Source organism: Ictidomys tridecemlineatus, chromosome 8 (assembly GCF_052094955.1).
Source record: "Ictidomys tridecemlineatus isolate mIctTri1 chromosome 8, mIctTri1.hap1, whole genome shotgun sequence".
In the NCBI taxonomy this organism is placed as follows: Eukaryota; Metazoa; Chordata; class Mammalia; order Rodentia; family Sciuridae; genus Ictidomys; species Ictidomys tridecemlineatus.
The window spans coordinates 65,199,193-65,221,973 of NC_135484.1; the positions used below are offsets into that span (position 1 = coordinate 65,199,193).

At 34.3% G+C, this 22,781-nt stretch overlaps 1 protein-coding gene across 1 annotated transcript in view; it reads right to left on the reverse strand.

Annotated features, from left to right (window-relative positions):
* Positions 1-614: 614 nt before the first annotated feature.
* Positions 615-22,781, reverse strand: part of Fhl5 (four and a half LIM domains 5) — a 46,204-nt gene continuing 24,037 nt past the window's right edge. The window contains exons 2-6 of the mRNA XM_005338009.5: positions 17,750-17,920; positions 16,640-16,814; positions 15,423-15,592; positions 11,605-11,791; positions 615-7,593 (exon numbers count right to left, since the gene is read on the reverse strand). Coding sequence (XP_005338066.2) covers positions 7,430-7,593; positions 11,605-11,791; positions 15,423-15,592; positions 16,640-16,814; positions 17,750-17,908 — 855 coding nt within the window. The 5' untranslated portion in view covers positions 17,909-17,920 and the 3' untranslated portion in view covers positions 615-7,429. The remainder of the gene's footprint in view (positions 7,594-11,604; positions 11,792-15,422; positions 15,593-16,639; positions 16,815-17,749; positions 17,921-22,781) is intronic.

The following is a 22,781-nucleotide window of genomic DNA, read 5'->3' on the forward strand; positions in this document are numbered from 1 at the left end:
ACACACACACACACACACACACATTTTATTTTATATTCACTGAAGCTTTTTAAGGCTTATGCTATAGTTTCCCAATTAGAGTTTAGCAGTTTCAGAAAATGTCACACAAAAACACAGGTGGCAAGCTGGGATCTAAACCTAGTTGTTCTATCTTTAAAGACCATCTTTTAACTAGGCTGCTTCTCGTTCCTGTGATATAAATTAACTTGTTTAAACCTCTCACAAGATTATAAAAGAAGTTGAAGAAAATGACTAAATTTTGCTAAGGAACATTTGCAAATGTTTCACAGAGGATGTAACTTTGATCTGGGTCTTAAACATTAAAATTTTGACAGGCAACTGAGAAGAAAGGAATCTTAGGCAGAGGAAACAGCATGGGCAGAAGCACAGAAAAAGTAAAGGACATATTTGGGAAGAAAAAATGTTTGCAAGAGAAAATTAAGAAGCGGTGGCAGTAAATTGCCCAGACTGACTTCAGACTTGTAATCATTCTATCTCAGCTTCCCAAATTGATCAGTTTAAAGTCATGCACCACTGTGTCCACCTACTAATTGTGGCATTTCTTATAGGGCTAAGTAGTAATGGACTGGGGAAAGAAAAGACCAAGACAAATCTTAATTTAAAAAAAAGCTTTATTGAGATATAGATTACATATTATATAATTCAATAATTTTCAGTAATTTTACCAAGTGGTGTAGCGGTAACCAGAAATCAGTTTCAGAATATTTTTATCTCCTCCAGTAAAGACACTCCATGCCCATTTAGTTATTTGACATTTCTACCCACAACCCCAGGAAACCTTTAATCTACTTTATCAGTTTGGTCTTTCTGGATATGTACACGTGGAATCATATGTGACTTTTTATCTGGCTTACTTTGACTTAGCATAGTATTTTCAAAATTTATTCACATCATAGCATGTAGCAGCGCTCTAAACATTTTTGTGTGTGAATAATACTTCATTGTATGGGAATACCACAGTTTATCCATTAATCAGTTCAATGCTTGAGTTCTTCAGGTGTTTAACTATTTTGAATAATGCTACTATGAACATTTGTGTGGACACACAGTTTCATTTCTCTTGGGTAGATATCTAGGAGTAGAAATTGCTGGGTTTTATGGTAGTTTTGTTTAGTATTATCAGAAACTGCCAAACTGTGTTCCCAATGGCTGTACAATTTTATGTTCGTGCCTGTGAAATATGAAGATTTTTTTTCTCTATATCCTCAATAGCATTTTTTACTGTCTTACTATTATAGATATCCTGTGTGAAGTGATATCTCATTGTGGTTTTGTGTTTCCCTAATGACTAATTTTCATGTGCTTAAGACTTGAATTCTAAAAGCTCTATCTGGATAACAAAGATGAGGAGTGCAGAAAGATAGTGGAATTTATTGAAAGCATAACAAAGTTGTCAGCTATTCACCTGAAATTGAGTTGCAGATGCCCAAAATGCAGCAAGAAACTTTGGGTCAGAACTCAGAAGTGAGAATATATATTTAGGACTCAGTTTTAATCAAAATCATGAAATTAGATGAGTTTACCAACACAGGAAATACTGAGCAAGAAAGTTGAGAACATTGAAGGATATGTTTTTTAAAAAACTGATGATGTATCAGTAAGGGAGGCAGACATTTAGGAGGCTTAGGAAAACCTGGCATTGTGGAGTCATTGGATGAAAGGTTTTGAAGAAACAAGGTGTTATGGTTTAGATGTGAGGTGTCCTCCAAAAGCATGTGAGACAATGCAAGAAGGTTCATAGGAGAAATTATTGGGTTGTGATAGTCTTAACCCAATTAGTGAATTAATCCTCTGATGGAGATTAACTGAGTGGTAACTAAAAGCTGGTAGGGTGTGACTTTGGGATATATATATATAAAAAACAAATGGAGACCATTCTGAAGGTCTGAAGGTGGAAATTGGGGGAATGGCTTTGGGATATGTATATGTGTGTGTATTATATATATGTGCTATAATATATATATTGGATGGGATATGTATATATAGATATATATATAGTTGGCTATGGAATATGTATGTGTGTATTATATATGTATTATATATGTGGGTGTGTATATATGTGTGTATGTGTATATATATATATCATCAAGTGGACTCCTCTCTCTCTCTGCTCTCTGATCATAATGTGAGCTGCTTCCCTCTGCCAATCTCTTCCACCATGATGTTCTTGAGGTCTTACCTCAAGCCCTGAGGAATGGAGCTGGCCTTCTATGGGCTAAGACCTCTGAAACTGTGAGCCCTAAAATAAACATTTTTTCCTCTATGGTTGTGCTGGTCAGGACATTTAGTCACAGCAGTGGAAAAGCTAAAACACATGGGGAAGACAACAAAAGCAAATACTTTGCAGCAGTATAGAAAGTTTAATAAGAAGGTGGTCATTGAATTTGGTGACTACATATCCACTGGGGATACCTAACAGAGTAGTTTTTATTTAGGCAAGGAGACAGATGCTAAAGTGTAGCTATCAAGTTCAGATTTTCATATAAAAATTCTTGTCAATATATTTTGATTCCTGTGAATGTAGTTTTGGAAAATTTTTATTATATAAGGTAACGAAGGTTTTAAATTTCTATTTTTTTCAGGAAGGCCATTTTTTTATCATCACTTTTTTTGTTTCTTTCTCAATTTCTTCTTTATCCTTATTCCCTTCGCTTATTCTCTTAAAACAGGAGTTAGAGCAATCAGGTCAACAACCCATTAGTGATGCCACAGAGTTAACCTAGAGATAGGCTGTCATTTGAATAGAGTAAGCCTGGAGGATTCAGTGTGTGCACTTGCATAAATATCAAATTTGATTTTCTTCTTATGTGTGATAGAAATAGTATTTGTGTCACTGAGTCATTGAATGAATGTCTGTTGAGCTCATTAATGTTCCTTACTCAGAAAACCCTTTATGGAATCCACTCCATTAGTTTATTACCATTCATGGGAAAATATTTGACCGAAATACTCTTTGCTCCTCTGTGACACAGGACATAATTCTATCAAAGTGAGTTGTTCCCTTTCTTGACCACAGATATATCCTATCCAGTCATTACAAATACACACAGACAGTTACTTTTTTTATGGACTCAAGTTTTGAGCATGAATCTCTTCTGTTGATTTTCCCTCCTTTTGATTTCCAATTTTAGAAATAGTTCCTGTCTATTTTCAACAGGATATCCATCTCTAAAGCTATGCAGCCAGGAAAACTCAAGATAGTTTATGATTCTGATATCTTTTTAAATTCTTTCTCCATGATATATGTATGGGATCTAAGATGCTACGTGACGACCAAGTGGAGGGACTCACTTCTATATTCTCTTGTTTTCCCCTTTATTCTAATTTGTTATACATGATGCAGAATGCAATTCATTTCATGTTACACATGTAGAGGACACATTTTCAAGTCACTGGTTGTACACAAAGTATTTTCACACCATTCGTGTCTTCATACACGTACTAGAATGATGTCTAACTCATTCCACCATCATTCCTAACCCCTTATCCCCTCCCTTCCCCCTTCCTCCCCTTTGCCCTATCTAAATTTCCTCCATTCCTCCCATGCTCCACGCCCTCATCGCCATTATGAGTTAGCATCCTCATATCAAAGAAAACATTTGGCCTTTTGGTTTTTTGGGATTGGCTTACTTTACTTAGTATTATATTCTCCAACTCCATTCATTTACCTGCAAATTCGATGATTTCATTCTCTTTTAATGTTCCATTGTATATATACACCAAAGTTTCCCTATCCATTCATCCTACATTGCATCTAGGTTGGTTCCACAATTTAGCTATTGCGAATTGTGCTGCTATAAACATTGATATGCCTATGACCCCTGTAGTATGTTGTTTTTAAGTCCTTTGGGTATATTCTCTTGAGTTGGATGGCTCAAATGAAGTCTCTTAACAGCTTTCCTAATGGTTTTCTTTTGGAAAAAAACTAGATGATGCTTGTAGTGTGGATTAGATGAAAGTTTGTGAAGACTTACATTGCAGACAAAAGTTTTGCTTTATACAGAAAAAAATAAGAGCTTAAAATCATCAAGATTTTAATAATTCCTTTAATAGAGGGGAAATTAGTGAAAGATTATTTGTGGCAAGGTGGAAAAATTTCAATCAAAGTGATCTATTTCCTATAGCATATTGTTAGAGTTACAGAAATAATAATTAGGAACAAAATTTTCTTGCTTACAATATTTATACAGTTGATCATTGTAAGAAAGAGCACAGACATGGTTCTCCTTGTTTAATTGGGAGGCATTCTGTTTGGGCTACATTTCAATTATATTATTTTTCTAATTAATGCCCTGCATTAGATACAATCAATTAGAATGTTGTAAAAGTAGATGGGACAAGAAGATAAAAGTCATCATGTTCCCTATGTGATAAAAGTAAAAGAAAAAATACAGATTTTGTTTCACATCTGTTCTGTTTACTGCACAGTTAATGTAAAAAGTGAATCTCTGAAGAAATTGAATAAATATAAACATGTGAAATGCAAATGTATTTATCATATAAAACTTCTGAAAAACCACAATTTGTAAAACAAGCAAAAATCTGTACTATTAAAGTAGTAAACATCTATTTATATTATTTATAATAATAACTATAATTATTTTCTAATTTTGCATTATAAAATAATTGTTGGCCTAATTGTATCCAAGTCATGCTGCAAAAATCATTTCCATATTTAAAATATGAACTACTATTAACATGATGAATAGATTAAAAAATACTTCTTACTTAAAGTAAAACAATGGTATTACTAATATCAAAAATGTATGGGGGTTGATTTTTCACTTGTGGCTTTAAATTTTGCAGTGATTTTAATTAAAGTGAGTTGTGATCAGTGTTATCATTTTTCTCAATGGTTGGCTGATCTTTTAACTGCAATGTACATATATATATATATGTATATACATATATGTATATACATATATATATACACACATATATATACACACACACACATATGTATATATGTATATATATATATATATATATATTTAATTATAATGACTAAGTTTTGAACCTGTGACTGTGGCACAATTGCATTACACTTAATGAATGGTGCTAGTTGGTCCTCATATAACATTTTTTATGATTTCATCAATTAAGAATTGAGCCCCTGGGTATGCTCCCCATAATCATTGAAACCACAGTTCTCTTTTGCTTTTCTTTGTCATCTTTAATCCCCAAAACAACATAAAATATTTTGATTTGTTGACCCCCCAAAATTAACAAATACAGCTCCAAGCCTGCATTATCTTGGGCATCTTCTCTTTTCATTTTTTGTTGCCACTAACCACATGAATGAACCTCTGTAGGAAGAAACCTAAGCCTTGGAACCCTGCCTCCTTTAGTTCCCACAAACACTATCATGATTTTCTTTTTCATCCCCATGTGAGAAAAGTTGGTAACTTTCTATGGCCTGTTACATATACACTTTTTATCCTAAGAATTAATATTCTTCCTTCCTCTGACACTTTCTCTTTTAGCAATCTCATTTCTCCCTGCTCTGGTACCACCTCTCTGCTACTTTCAAACCATTAAATTCTTATTAGCACATGCAATTTGCTTCTAACAACTTTCCTGCCTGTGTAGATGTCACCTGGAGTCATGGGGAGTCAGTCCACTGTTTCCTGAGGCAGCTTATTCCATTTTTGGATACGTCAATTAAAAGAGCTTTTCTCTCTATTGTATAAATCAAATAAGTTAGCTATATTATTTTCACAGTTTTTTTTTTTTGGTGTGGATATCAATCTAATGAGGCCTTATTTCCTAATTGTTTTGCAGATGTGTGTTATGTCTAAAGGGTGCTTTGTCTACGCTGTAAAGGAGGATTCTCTGCATCTGGCATATCCACAATTCCATGCCTGGATTCACCCTGTCATCACTTCAGATGCAAAACAGTGTGAGGTCTACTTTTGAACACAGCACATGTATAAACACGTTTGATGACTAAGCCACCTTTTAAATATGAACTATTTTATGTGAAAATATATATACAAACTATAGTTATTCAAGAATGATAAAAATCCCTATCTAAAAGTGATCCTGTAAATTTTAATTGTAGAGATTAAATGCAAGCCTGATCATATGCATACTCACCTACATAGCAAAATTACTAAATACTACTAATTATTTAACGAAAAAGCATTATGTGTTGTATGTTTGTCTACAATTGAGTAACAGAGAAAATGTTGCATCTCCTGTACTCAATATTTTGAATGGAATAATAATAATAATAATGAAGCAATTGGCAAATGATAGTTCTACACCTGCAATTTCATATAATGTAGGAAAACATGGGTAGTTTGGCATTTTACAATGTGAATATGAGAAAATATCTCATATTTTACTTCAGTTGTAGTTTCAAGTACTCTATAGAGCCTGATCTCCTATTAGAATCTCTGAATTGTTAGCATCTTTAAATACCCCTGCATTATAAACCATTTTAAAAATTGTTTTAATGACAATTTTAATTGAATTTTATGTGACGCTATTGTCATTGTTGTAATGAGCCACAATCTATATTTCAGTCAGAACATCTTATGCTCTGCAGTAACCTGAAAGTATATATATATATATATATATATATATATATATATATATGTATATATATATCTAGGTGGGTTTTTTTACCCAACCTTCCTCCACCCTACCCAGGAGCTGCTATAACTAGTAACTGACCATGGAGAGCACAGGCTGTTTTCCATTTGTCCCAAATAATGTGGTAAAAATATCATCTTGAGACAGCTAGGTGTGTCACTATCAGTTAATGTCTGATACAAAGATAAACATATGGTGAGAGACTTTTCACTCAAATTTTCTTTGTGGCCTAATAAATACTGACTTATTTATAGAGAGGCTACTTTGAGTTAGGAGTGCAGCTCCTGATCATGTGGCAGATTTACCAGCTGAGGAATGGTTGGCTTGGGGCAAGGTGGACAGCATAGGTAGGGAGAAGTAGTAGGAAGGGATCATCTATAGCCAGCACGACTCTACTGTGAATTGTTCTTTTTCTCACTAGCTAGAAATGCAAACGTTAGCCTAATTTATACCTCTCAATTTAACTCTTTGATTTTTTTACTCTGTAGTTTTGAAAACTGTCACTCTTCAGTAATAATATCCACAACTTCTAGGTACAGGTCATATACTCAATTATGAAGAAATATTTTTCCCATATTTCTAACAGCAGAGAGCAGTATTTTGCAAGGAGAGCTGATTTTGTGATTTAACAAATATTCTTTTGGTAAACTGCTTTTTTTTGTGCCCTTAATATAAGTTTATAGCTATAAACCCTACATTAACAATTTTCTAAAACCTAAGTTAAAAAAATACTACTGCAACTCAGTTCTGGATTTAGTGAGAACAAAGACAAAATGGATTTCTGGTGGAGAAAGACTACCATCGCTGCCTCCTAGATGTCAGTGTCCACCCCAGAACCGCATTTTCGGCAGAAGATTTCCATGCTCTGAGTCAGGAAGCCCTCACCCACCAAGGAGATGGCACACTTTCCACAGTTAAAGCACTCACTGTGCCACTGGCGGTCTTGAAAGCATATAAACTTGGCCCCTCTGAGACCTGTAAAGGAATTGGGAGAAGAAGAGAAATACATTCACTCAATGAGTGTATTGAATCAACCTGATTGACCATTCAATTACGTGCTGTTCTGGGAACTGGGGGTACAGCAGTGAGCAAGATGATGTAGAGGTGTCACTCCAAGAAGAAGGCTGTAAAGGTCTATGAATTTGGGGCTGGGATTGTAACTCAGTGGCAGAACTCTTGCCAGTTCCATCCTTAGCACTACATAAAAATAAGTAAAATAAAGGCATGCTATCTATTTACAACCAAAAAGTAATTTAAAAAAAAAAATCTATGAATCTGAATTGCTCCTGCCACTGTGGCCTATTTCTTTCTTTCATTTTTTTTTTCAGTGCAAGGGACCAAACTCAAACACATGCTTAGGCAGGTGCTCTATCACACCCCGAGTCCTCAGAGATTAATTCCCAAGAAATGTCTCATTAGCCTCTACCATTTTAACTTAGGGCACACTTTTGCTGTTGTGTTTTTTAAAAGCTAATAGAATTTGAGTCTGCAGTGACCCTCTGATTTTTCTGCCTAATATGATTTCAGGGCGTAGTTCAAGAAATAGAGATGTTATAGAGGAGAAAAGATCTAAAAGTTGGAAAGTGGTTGATTTGCCTGAGGCTTGGGTTTATTTATTTGACAAGTTTTCTCAAAATGACCTTAATGTTATAGATTTTCTATAATTTTCTTATCATCCATGGAGTGTAGATGAAATAATTCATGTGCTAACTCATATATAATTTCTAAAAACTCCATTTTAGGATGGTGAAATTGAAAGTGTGAATAAGCATTCCATTTCAGATAAACTCTCTCTGACTGTGATAATGAAGTTTTGTTTCCCTCTTAAAAAGTCATAGTTGATATCTTTAGAGTTTAGTACTTCATAGAGAAATTTGCTTCAAATCCCTACTTTCTTTCCTTGATTAAATTTACAGTTGCTTATTCATGATGTTATCATCACTAGTTTCTAATAAATTAGTATATAACAAGTGATTCCCTCAAAGTTATTTGAAGCATTAATAAACTGATTGTAAGAGTCATATTCTATGTATATACATGAATCATCTCTATTCATAAAATTATTAGATATCTAGCACTTTGATGCTTATGAGTTTTTCTTGATTCAATTAGTAAGCCTTATATAAGTGTCAAATGTAAAGTAGTTCTAAAATTTTACAAAGAAGAAAAACATCAAAGCATCTGGCAGTGTCCAAAACTGAAGCACTATGTTTACTCCTTTAGGTCATGAAGATCATTTGCAGTAAGAAAGTCAGCCTGGAAACTTGTCTCTGCCACCTCTTTTGTTGGGCTTTATTTGTTCTTAGCAAGTCAATTCAATAAGAGTTGGCATTTTTTGAGCCCCTAAATATGTGCTACCTCACTACTATAAGCCCTTTATGTGTATTACCTCATATGGCTCTCATCTAATTTTCATGGGGGAAGATATTAGCATCATCCCACTTAGACAAAAAACAAGAGGTGGAGAAGTTCAACCACTTGCCAGAGGTCAACCAAATGGTAAGTGGTAAGATCTGATTCCAACCAAGGCAGTCTGGCTTCACAGACTATGCTATTAACCTCACCAAATTAATTTTAACCAAATCCTGGTAAAACAAAACGTAACCAAGAATATTACCAACTCTCTCTGGAGAAAATACAATATTTAAAATTCCTCTTCCTCTAAATAAACACAAATCCAAGAACTTATTCCTGGTCATTGAAATTATGTATTCTGTGACCCAGAATACAGATCCTTAAGATGACATATGTTTACATGAATGCCCAAATTTCTAAAGATAAGTATATGGCAGTATCAGGTATATTAATATGGTATTTTTATTCAAATAGCTATTGTAGTTTGTGGGTTTTTGTTTTTTGGGGGCCACTGGGAATTGAACCCAAAGCCTACTTGTATACTAGATAAGCACTTTACCACTGAGCTACATTCCCAGCCCCAAATATCTATGGTATATTACTTCAGATAGCTCCAATTTTAAAGAATATTTACTTCCAGGCCTATATATATTAAGCAGTCAGATCAAGAAATAGTAAGTGACTTGGAGGTTTTTGCAAGCATTTTAGTTTCAATCAAGAATTGAAGTAAGATTATTATTAGAAGTTCCCTTTAAACTGTTCTAAATCAGATATACATTTATGTTACTGTTGGGTGTGATTTGTGGTTCTTGATCATCCTTGTGTTTGTGAGAAAAAAACAAAATTGTTTTTGTCTGACTTTAAAAAGCTGATTTCAGTGAATGATTTGGAACAATTCATCAGAAAAATCACTTAGACATATCTGTGATAAATCAGAATTGAAACTCATTAATGTATGTTCTCTGAGATCTTTATTAGCTATTTGAGTGCCCAAAGAAATGTGCACCACATTTTAAATTATTTGATTTCCCCATTTCCTTATTGGTGTCCCTTTTTTCTAGTTCGATTCAAAAAAAATGTGTGGAATCAATTGTGATGGCATATTTACTAAGATTTTGGAGCTCAAGGTACTTATGCATGTCTGGAAGTCCCATTTTTGAACAAAGTGGTGGAGATGGTGTCTTGTTCCCTTAGTTGTAAGAGAAGCCAAATGTATAGAAAGCAGGAAAGTAGAGTGGTTAGGAGCATATGCTCTGAGACCCAATAGTCTGGAATTGTCAACTCCTTGCAAGGGTCAAGGAAGTAATGTACCTGAGTGACAGAGACAGGATGAGAGGAACACAGAGGGCACTCCCCACACAAAATGGCAGCTGCTTGGCTCCATGTGACCTTGAGCCTGCTTAGAGAACATGAAGGCAGCCTCTTCATCAGTGGTAAGCTCTATATTTGCTTTTGGCTGCAGAAGTAGATTTTACATTCATCTTTCCCCCTAAATATGTCCAGGCCTAACAAAGCTGTTCTGCTAGTCAGACGCAGCCCATGGCTAATGGGAGAATTTGAAAAAAAAATGGGGTCCCTATGCAAGTGGGTGGAAGCCTGAAAGTTGGGGTTTGCATGAAACTCTTTTCCTTCATTGGAAGACACATGGAATCGACTTTTGTTTTGTTATATTTATTTGAAAATGGAGGAGGAGGAGGAAAGGGATAGCATCATCTTTAATTCTCTTGTTATATAATCTGAACTAAAAAAAAATGAAATATCGTCAGAATGGAGAGCAGAATATAGTTCTGTCACATTATTAAGTGACGATAAATTGCTTCAAAGAATAGCTGCTGGTTTCTTAAGTATCATGCTGGCTTTAGTTCCCTTACTATAGGATTAGCCGTTTAGAGATGGCTGAGGAAAATATAATGCATTTTTTTAAACCTTGAAAACCTACTTAACATGGATCAATTTATCATTGATGTCATTTTTCAAATCATATCTCATGTATCTTGTTTCTTTAGTAGAAAGCTATATTGTTTTTCTTTCCTCTGTTCATAATTTCAACTTGTTGCAAGTGAATGGAGAGAAAAGAGAGTAATGTATTTGTTAGAAGCATGTTAAAATGAAGTTTAGTTCATTCCTGACCTATGTTTTCCTAATCATAGCAGTTTCAGATATTTTATAGAATATTATACTTAATTAAAAACTTCTGTATCTTAATTTTGCTTGGCTGTGTTTGGAATAAAGGCAGAATTCTGATTTATTATACTCTTTCCTCCCACTCAAATCCTTAATGAGACTCAAATCAGGACTCTTCATTTAATGTCTTCTCTGACCTCATATCTCATCCTATTTTCTCCTTCCTTAAACTATGACTTTACTTAAAATCTGTACCATTAGGGTAGTGTTTAATTTCTTTTGAAGAGCATAGTTATCTAAATTCTACTCTGTCCTTTCCTTGAGGGGTCCATTTAATATTTGAATTTATAAATGGGTACCTCAGTTGTGTTTGCTAAAAAGGAAAGGAAATACAAAAGTATATTGAAAGATTTAGAATTTTTACTTATATTTCCTAAACTAACTAGGTAACATTTTATGTAGTTATAACTGTCTTATGGTGGTACCATGTTGAACTGGAGAACTTACCAGTAATGGGTTTGGTACATGCTGCACACCTTTTGGCATAAAGATGGTTGTAACAGTCCATGCAGAATGGATAATCATCTTTGGACATAAATTCTTCTTCACAAAGCTCTTTCCTACAGCCACTACACAGAAAACACTCTCTATGCCATTGCTGGTCATGAAACATTATCCCACCTGAAGATATCACCTGCCAAAGGATTTCAAAAAAAGTCAATGAGTGTGGTCTCCATTGCATGTTAGAACTTTTCATGATGTCATTCTATGTCACAACTGATACTCTACCTGCTTGATTTAGGATTTTATTTTCCTTAAAACTTCTGTGATTTTTTTTGAGTCAATTTGTGAAATCAAATGTTATATGAATTAAATAGGATTGGTAAAAAAATGAAAATTATTCTAATTTTTCTCAACCAATGGATCAGAAAAATGGCATGGCCTTTTTGGACTCAAGAAGATGAAAAGAAATAGGTGTTTGATTCACCTCATCTTCCTTTGAGTTTTCTTAGCTTTGCCATCAGAGTTAAGATAGTTCTATACTATGTTCTTACATCAATATCTAATTTGTAAGGATCTGAGGAAAAACATCTACTTTTTCCTGAAAGCTTTGTACTAGGGTCAAGAATATCTGACAGTAGAAATCCTGGATGGAATTGGTAAATATCGTCATTTGCTATTAATGACTTACATTTCTTAATTGTTTTGAGGTCCTCAGTACTGTTCTAAGAGGTGGCCTCTTTGTATATTCTCAACATCTCTGCTTGGAGGAGACTATCATCTTTACCCGTTTTACAGATGAGCAAGAACCAAGAGTTAAAGTCGCTAAATTACATTTCCTGGAGACAGCATTCAAACCTGCACAGTCTGACCCCACCACCTGTGTACATAAGCATTAATACCATTTGGAGTTGAGGTTATTTTGCATGGGTAAGCAGTTGATAAGATCTTGTGGAATGAATACTTAAAAACAACAACAACAACAATAATAAAACTTTCGGAAAGCAATTCTAATATTGTATCTAGCACAAGATGTTGTAGGGTATGTGTTTTTATCTTCAGGACTCAAATAATGGCACTCACTATATATTGAGCCTTAGGGTATGATAGGGTTTGGCCAAAGATGCTTATTAGTTCTTCACAAGATAATATAGTTTTTCTTAGTCAATTTAATCCAAGGATTCAACTTCTTAAAAACTTTAAATATATTTATCAGAATCAGATGGGTAAATATTAGGCAACTCTTCTTGTGTAGTTACTTTGAAGTCATCATTTTTCAAATTTGTGATCATTGAACTCCTAGAATTGCTGAGGAAATTGGAATATGTTCCTGTACACGTTTTATAAAGAATGAAACAATATGATATCAGAGATGGCCTACAGTCTTTGTATTAGAATTAACTCATATTGAAGATAGTTTAAGTCATTTTATTTTTGACAAACTCAAGTGTTGTTTGTCTATCATGTAAGGCTTTTGAAAAAATATTCTAAAGATATTTTTAAACTTATAATAAATATCTTAGAAATTAAAGATACTTGACATAAAAGTTGTTTTTCCTAAAGGAAAAAAGTTTACTATTCTGAATAAGTAAATGAAAGTATAATGGTGTGTGTGAAGTAAAGCAATTTAAAATACCCCCTACTGACTTCAAATGCCTTACCGCAGGCACAGCAAAAATCATGATGCCTTTGAGTTGTTTGGTCAAATGATTAGCAGGCAATGCTTAAAAGATTTAAAACTTGGAAAATGTATTCACAGCAAAATAAAACTTGATATATACACCAAGGTCTATTTAATTAGGGAGAAGAAACTCTGGAACATTAAAAATCTTTTCCTTGTGATTACATTTCTTTTGAAGAGGGAGGTGAACTAAGATGAAGTCTAATATTTAAGCTTGGTTTTGGCCACTGATTCCATGATTTATAATAAGTTTCGTCTCTGGAGAAGTGGAGGCAATGATGATTTTTCATGCCATAGATACCAAAGCAAGAGTTGAACATATTTAACTCTATTTGAACTCTGAGAAATTTGAATTCAAAGCACTTGTGGTTTGAAGTCAGTTGCTCTCTAGAGGAAAATAAATTTAGTATGACAAAATAAAATCTGTTGAAAAAGTTTAAAGGCCTGGTTGTCAAGTAGTTTTTTCTTTCTAAAAACCATGTGGTCTTTGGTTTGGGTTGAAAAAAAATTGCTTTTCTTTAGCTTTGATCAAAAACATTTACATCCAGCTTTCCTTATGGAACTTGTAGTTTTAAAAATTAAACAGAAAATAATCTGGCATGCCATGACCTATTATCCAACATAAACATTTCATAAATTTTTGATGACTTTGAATCACATTCTAAATATAGTCACAGCTGCCTATAACCTGGGAAGCACCAATGCTTCAATTCATCCCAAACTGTATTCAGCCCTGAATTACGACAGAAGTTCCTATCTTGAATCTTTACAGCAGTAATGAAAGAACATTCATATTGCCCAACAAATTTTAAGATAATTCTCACAAATTCCATTAATATTTTAGTTTACGTCTTTAAGAAAGGAAACCTAAATTGGCTACTTAGTTGTCTTTCAAAACAGTTAAACCTACTCATTTTATTTCTAGCATCTATTTTTAAATTTATGTCATTGACTCTGGTAATTCAATGGAGTCATAGGATCTGACCACTGCTTGAAACATTTCCTGTCAGTGTTTCTTTGAGTACTAGATGATTTCATATAATATTACTATCCATTGTAATTTTCAACCATCATTATAATATAACTCAATAATTACAACTTAGGAGAGTATATTTATTTAAATATAAATGTAGTATTGGTATTGTTAATATATGTAGAAAATTACTGTATATGTGTTCATATGTGTGTGTATATGCACTTGTAGGTGGTAATGAGACCCAGATATCCAGATGCAAATATACAAATGGTCTTAAGAGAACTGCCAACGTTGCCTATGGATCAAAAATATTTAGGAACCAGTATACCAATCCGAAGTGTTTTCATGAATCAACATTCTCATTGTAATTTATAGTGTCATTTTAAACTTGTAATGTCTCACAGGTCAAGACTTACTTTGAGAATATTAATATATGTTATAAAGTATGGACAGGGTTCATCAAGATTAGAGATGTGAGCCACTTTCCACATAAAAATATAGAGGATAAAGAAGAGTTGGACAAAATTTACCTCTGAAAAATGACTTGTTTTCCCCCTTGGAAAATAAACTTTGCATGGGAAACCAACTCCCTGCATGCAACACTGAAACTGGAAGTAAAAGAACTTGAAGCTCTTAGTTTTGTTGGTGTTTTCATCTTTATGGAATTCCCCTTAAGATCACCACAAACCTACTCTTTGAAAATGCCAAAGCTTCAAACCAAGAAGACATTTGCATTGCACAATGTGAGGAGTTAAGATCTTATCTAATTTGGTTCTTCAGTCACTCTGTGAAGCAAGTCCATATTCCTCTGAAACAGTTAACACTGAAAGGATCAAAAATTATTTCCTAAGAATTTTGTATTCAAAGAGAAATGTACTGTCTCTCAGAATGCATGAACTTGTTTATAGAAGCAGTGAATGGAACTGGAATGTCAAATCACTTGAACCACTAGAAAATTAAATTCATGTTCTGGATGAAATTTTATAGCTGATAAAATATAGGTGGTCATCCTCGCTGACAGAGAGTGGTTTTGTGCATGTTGGAATTCAAAGCTAATATGAATGTATTAGACAGATATGACTATCAGTTCATTCCAAATATATCATGTAGAAAAAGAAAGCAATGATACGGAAGCTTCTACAAGTTTCATCCTCTTTAGATAATTACCTTATTGCAAAAGTTGCAGTAATGAGCAAACTTCTTCTCAAAACATGGTAGGCAGTAATTTCCATTCTCTTTGGAGATCAAGGGCTTTGTGCCTATTGGCTGTAGGCAAAGCTCACACACAAAACAGGTTTCATGCCAGTAGTTTCCCTTAAACTCCATTTTGCGAGAACCTATGAAATCCAAAAGTAAGAACCTGTTAGTACTAGTCAGGCATGGTTTTATTTTCTTTAGGTAAGTGTAGATCAAATTACTTAAAATACATATTTTAAACACCAAGTTGAAAAACGAATTGTCCTTTCATAAAAATTACATTCTGTCAGAAAACATCCATCTGGGGAAAGAAAAGTTAATACAGTTCAGCCTTGATGACAATGAATTATTCTTTCACTGAAAACTCCTCCAAGGACTGCATAAGGCACAATTTAGAGATGTTAAAGTATTTTAAATGGAGAATAGGAATGGCTGCACGTGGTTTAGATAAATTGGGTCATAATAATAATTACAAGGATATTAGAAATGCCCAGGGCACAACCCCCAAGATTTATATTGTATAGTTATAGCCTCTAAAATTATTTGAATCCATAATAAGAAAATGTGTGTGTGTGTGTGTGTGTAAAAGAGAGAATGGGGGAGAAAAGAAGGGAAGGAAGGAGGAGACAGAGAGAAAGAATTTCAGGTCTTACACTGCTGTCCATAGAGAGAGAGTAAAGGACCAAAATATAATGAATTCATGCTTGTCAAAAGTGGAATGATTTACATAGAGACTTGTCTTCCCTAAAAGAAACAATGAAGACTGATCCCTGAACCAGCTTGGGTAGAGTTACAACATGATAGTTGGCCCCAATCTCCTCTAGCAGATTTTTTTTTTTTTCCTTAGAACATTTGTTATGTCCCGGGCAATGTGTTTAAGTTGTGTTATTAAAAAACAAACAAACAAACAACAACAACAAAACCCACCATTTATTCAGGTTCTGCTTGAAAATGTTATCTATGAATCAGTTTTTATTAAAATACACAGAACACTAATTTACCTGTTCAAGGATAATAAATGAACAACCTTTTTATTTTGTAAAGTACATGAAGTGAGATCAAGTGAGAAAGAAAATTGTCTTTCTCAAACCCAAGGCTTTGTGAACTGCTGTAATAGGGCACATTGTGGCCCTTTATGAAAAACACTGCAGCTTTGGTTAGACACCAGCACTCCCAGGAGATCTTACCAGGCATGATGGTCCTTTTGCATTTGAAGCATTTAGAGGAGCACTCATTAGAATAGCACTCTGTGCACAGCAGGCGCTCATCCTTGGCAGCAAAAGGCTTTTCCACCAGAGAGTGTTTGCATTTGGTGCACTTGAAGCATCCTTCATGCCAGTGCCTTTGTTTGTAACAAAGATCCTTTGAGACAGTAAATAAAAGTTAATTAAATGTGTTTGCAATAAAGGCCATTTTATAAGACAAAACTAAACACTCATGGGACTCTAGTGCCAGTAGGTTGTTCTACTAGCTTGAGGGAAAGTTGTTATTGATACTGTTATCTATAGTGAAGAGAGAGTGGAGTAATTATGAGCTACAGTCTGGGTGTTTCTTGGTTGGTCACTAAAGGAGCTGGAAAATACACTGACTTTCTGCTATTTTTTCCTGTTTTCCCCAGTTTCCTTTTGCATAGTGCAAGAGATTTTTCAGGAATTGTTTTTAATTTTTAGATTGTAATATCCCATTACACGTTGAGATTTAACTAACTAAATAAGCATACAAATAATACCACCTAATAAAAGCAAAGTTAAGAAGATGATGAAGAAGGAGAGAAAGAGAAAGCAGGAAGGAAGGAAGGAAGAAAGGAAGAAAGAAGATAATGGTGATCAATGAGCATTGCAGGAAGAATGGGTGGTATAAAGGGAGGTTTCCAAATCTTGTGGGGTTTAGTGGAGCTGAGGTTGATTTTTAAGTTGGAAAGTATTAATTTTCCATCTTTACACTTCAATTATTTATATATTTATTTATACACTTGTTATTTCAGTAATAACTCAATATTTTAGCTGTGGGACTTTGGGGGAAATAGCTTAACTTTTTTAATGTTTATCATCCTAAAACACAACCTCACAAGACCATGTAAAGATTGAAGCACATGCTATATTTCACAGTGCTAAGTGTCATGACTGGAACTTCATTAGTGACAACTAATTAATCCTCATGTAAGTATAAGGAAATAAAAAAATCCTTACATAAAATATTAAGAAAATAGAGCTAAAAGTCAACACTAATAGAATCAAAGCATTTCGAAGCATTTGCTGCTTATAATCAGTTTTTATGTGAATTGAGGTGAGACTTACCTTGGAATCTGATTCAATTGGTTCTTTGCATTCCTCACAATAGTTAGAAAAGATACGATCATAACATGAAACACAGTATGGATTATCATCCTTTAGTACATACTTCTTCCCAAGAAGTGAGGCTGTGCAATATTGACAATCAAATTGAGCAGTCATCATTTTGGTTTGATCCTGTGAATAAGAAAATGATTCTTACACACAAAAGTAAAATTCTGTTTATAAATGACAATACAGTGTGAATCCAACACTTGAATGAATTTCTATTTCTTCAGCACAAATCTACTGATTTAGGAAAATTATGCTTGTAGTCATGATGACATTTGGAGTGATTTAGGAGTGGCTACTCTTTCATCTTGGCAGTTCTTGTGTGTTTTCTAAGAAAAAAATAAAAACATCAAGCCAACAGGCAGTTTGTAAAAAATCCCAAAAAACATACTGTAGTAATCATGAGCTAATATGTACATCAATAAGAATATGATGTGTGTTTACATAGGATGGCTTTACCTCAAGCATAATACACATGACCTGTTGATAGGGTTTTTACAAACTTTCATCACTCGTTGTCTGGGAGAGTTCTGGAGGTGTGGAGGTGAAGTTTGATGTAGATGACAACAGTCTTTTTGACTTAGACTTAAAGAGAAATTAATAAAAGTGCTTTGCCATTTTCTAGTCCATTTCCATTATCTAGTTCATTTATTTACTCCTTATTGGGTATCTAGGAAGGGCTCTGAACATTAATCCTAAGGTCTTCCTATACCATAACCCTCTGTTAGGACATCCTTACTTATCTGTGGCTTCAACCACCTTAAATATGCCCACGACTCCCCAAACTGGTTTCTGCTAACTTTAATCTCCTTGACTCCACCATGCAAATGTCCCACACCAAGCTGACCAAAAACCTTCTCAGTAGGTGGCATTTAGTCCCAGCCCTAGGTCTTGGACTAGGTTCTAGCAAATGCACAGAAAGTAGAATTGCAGGTAGAGCTTTTAATGGTAGAGAACAGCCATAGGCTTCTTCAAGACATAGAGTTAAATTAACTCATATTATGGTATGAATAAAAGCAGCAGCAGCATCTTCCACAATAAAAGCTCATGGAACACAAAGCCAGGGCTAGGATATGAATCCTAATTATTTTATAAATTAAAAAAAAACATTAAGAAACAGAATATGTAGATTTCAAAAGTTTTAAACTAGACATTTAACATGAAAATTTCATTATTATCAAAAGCAGTAGCACTAATTTTCCTTTTGAAGATGGGATTTATGATTTCTGGATTTGCTGGGATATATTAGGATTTGTGAATGTTTTTTAATTATCCAATCTAGAAACTTCTTAAAATTTTAGCAAAACTAGAAGATAGGTTAATTATAATGATGCTTTCTAAAAGTATTTTTGGTGCTCATTTGTAGTTAGTACATTTTACATCTTATTCTCATAAATTTTGCCTCATTTTAGTGACAAAGTTCCCCCAGAGTGTCTTGCTGAATGCACATTGTCATTAGTTCTTTGAATGACAGTTTTACTACATTGTCCTTCACTATAAGTGGAGAAAAGAATGAGGATTAGGAACACGTGAGTCTTTTCCCAGGAAAGATGAGAATTCGGACTAGAAAGTCCCCAATGGGACATGACCAAAATTATCTGCAAGGAACATTGAATTCCCTATTTGATTAATTCCACAGAAATGTCCCTTCCTAGTGAATACAAACACACTCAAAGGGCTACCAAGGGCTTGGAAACAGAAGGAAAATAGATTCTCTGGGAAATTCTTAAAATAAAACTTTTCTCATATTCACAGTGATCAATGTTTATTCCAATAGTGAGATAAGGTAGGTAGCTTTGACTTTCATTACTTAATATGGAACATGTCATTTTCATTATTAATATTTAATTTTAAATGTATAAAATAGCACCATGAGAATGGCCTCTCAGCGGTTGGGAACTACCAGACGCCTTCCATTTTGTGAGACATTTTGTGTATTACATGACAAAACAAACAAAAGAACCCCAAAGTGGTAGTATTTCAATGGTTTATTTCAAACAACACTTTAAGCACTACAATGTCATAATGCCTGATCTCATTTAGTGATTAGGTCAGAATTCTAAATATGAGGCCATTTGGTCCTTCCTTTATCTCCATCCTAATATGGTTTGCTCCATAGGAAATTCTTAACAAACTGGAATACATGTCTTCATTTTTTAAAAGGCAAAGATCTCTTCTTATTCCATTCTGTTTTGTTACTGCAACATCAGGTAGTTAGTTGGGCAGGGTGAAAGCAGAATCAGGTTCACTAATCAAAACCTTGTAAATTTGCATTTATGGGACTGTACAATGACAGCAGGCATTGGTTCATGTCAACAGTTATTGAATGTTTGCTCAGTGGTATTGAACTCTCTGCCTTCAAGAAGTCTCTGTTCTCTTAGCTTCCATATTACTTACCTTAATGATAGTGGATGCAATTGAGGAAGAGAACACACTGAATGTTTACTCTCTTCTTGGTGGAAAAAAAAATGCACTAAGAAAATCAGTCCTCATTTTCATGTCATTTAACTATAGAGTTATACTTTCAAATAGAGTTTCTTAAAATTACAGGTGTCATAACTATATAAACATTATAACTGTAGGTGAACAAATTCTATTAGAATCATGTAGAATTCATAGGGAACTAAAAGAAAGTAAGGAGAGACTTCCCTAGGAAGACTTTAAGGAAATTAAACTATTGGAAATCTGATGGGAAGGAAGGAAGGAGGAAAGGGTAGAAAGGATGAGGCAGGGAAGGAAGGAAGGAAGGAAGGAATAAATCACTCTCATTGTATCAAGGAAGAAGAAAGATAGTGGGAGAATGACATAGAATCTCATCTGAAGCTGGATAATGGTAGTGTTGAGGTCAGATTCTCACCTGGGTATTTTAAGGATAAAGGAAGACCTTGAGATTTCAAAGCCTTTTAAAGCTCTTTGGACCTTTAAAAAGAGATAAAATGTTTTAATCAGCTTATTGCTGCTGTGACCAAAAGACCTGAGAAGAACAGTCTTAGAGGAGGAAGTTTATTTGGTGCTTGCTATTTCAGAGGTCTCAGTCCATGGATGACTAACTCTGTTGCTCTTGGCCTGAGCAGAATACCACTGTGGAATGGTGTAGAAGAGGAAAGCAACTCAGGACATGGAAATCAGGAAGCAGAGAAAGTGGGCTCCACTCACCAGGGACAACATATAAACCCCAAAGGTATATTTCCAGTGACCTATCTCCTCCAACCATTCCCTACCTGCCTACAATTACCACCCAATTGGTTAGGTTACAACTCTCATAATCTAATCATTTCACTTCTGAATGTTCTTGCATCATCTCACAGATGAGCTTTGGGGGGAATCTCATATCCAAAACACAAGAGTATGATTTTTTTTTTTCCAACCAAGTCACTTTAAAAAAATATTTTTAGTTGTAGATGGACACAATATCCTTATTTATTTTTATGTGGTACTGAGGATTGAACCCAGTGCCTCATATGTATGAGGCAAGCACTCTACCATTGAGCTACAGCCCCAGCCCCTAAGTCATTTTTAAAACCCAATTCTTTTCTAATTATCATTTTGCATTCTCTTTTCTTCTTAATCCCTAATGTAAACATTTTTAAGTACTCAGGGAATAACAGTATCTAGAAGGCAGGTCAAGACCTGTTTTTGATCATTACCTAACAGGTGAAGCTATAGGAAAGAGGAGGAGGACTATGTAGTTTTTGTCTCAGGGATCTAAATGTTAATTTGTGAAGATCAGAATTTTTATCATATGATTCATATGGTGGTTTTAGAAGATTGATTTAGAGATGCACTAATATATCAAAAGAACATGTGAGGAAAGAACAGTTCAGAAATCAGCAAAAATAGACCTGGCTTTGTTTTTCCAGGTCCTTCCTTTGTATTTTTAGATTTCTACCTAAAAGAATGTGAGTTCATTGGCAATAGTTTCCATATCCAAGAATGTTGCTTAGGAATTATTTTTTTAAACAAAACATAAATTTGTGTTGTTATATTTTATAGTGGGTTAATGCTAAGAAGGCTAATGCATGATCGGTCTATCCACTTGCATTTTTACTATGCTTAGCAGAATAGATTTCATAACTCAAGGGCATGTCAAGGAGGAGAGAGACAAGGACTAGATGCTGGGCTTTTTATCTTTAATATTCTTGCAAGGCATACACTATTCATTTATTCAAGTATTTGATGAACATGTAAAGTATATGTTATTTGCAAAGTAATCTGCTGGAAGCTGTGAAGGATGTAAAAATGCATTAGACTCACATCCCATCTCTAGAGAGTTTATAATCTAGTAGGAAGAGTAGAACATTTTAATATATCACTAAAGTTAAAAAGTGATAAGAAGAAATGAAAAGTTATAAACATCTTGAGCTGTGTTTCTACCCATTAGAAGAATTTCTAAAATTTCTAAGGTGCATCACCCGTATCCCAAACCAATAAATCAATTTTTGGAGGCAGAGATGAAAACTAAGAATCTTTCAGTTTTTAAGTGGTTTTACTGTTTAGTGAGGGTTGAAAACTACCAGTGCAGAGGAGGGGAAGAACACTTATTTTTAGCCAGCAAAAATTCAGGAACAACCTGGAGAAATGGCATTTGAATACATTGTGAGGTGGATATTATGATTGGTTTTCCTGACCTTGGCTCTAACTCTGGTTGTTAGAGATCATAGAGCTAAAATCTTCTCCTGGATTCTCAAGAGTGAGTGAGTGCTTGGGAGGCAAATTTGACTCTGTTAATTAGAAACACATGTGAACATTGGAAGGTAGATGAGAAATCAAAGGTGTGTTCTTGCTGTTGCTTGTGCTTGTAAACTAGGTTACGTAATGTGAGTGGTTTCTACCCATTCACTATACCTGGAGTCAGTTTTACAGGGTTCCATGACTTGTATTTGACTGTGAGAGACAGCTGTGGTATGGTGTTGGAAGCAGCAATATCAACATTCAGATTCCCGACATCTGAGTCACAAGAAACAGATATTGAAGTGGGAAAGTATAG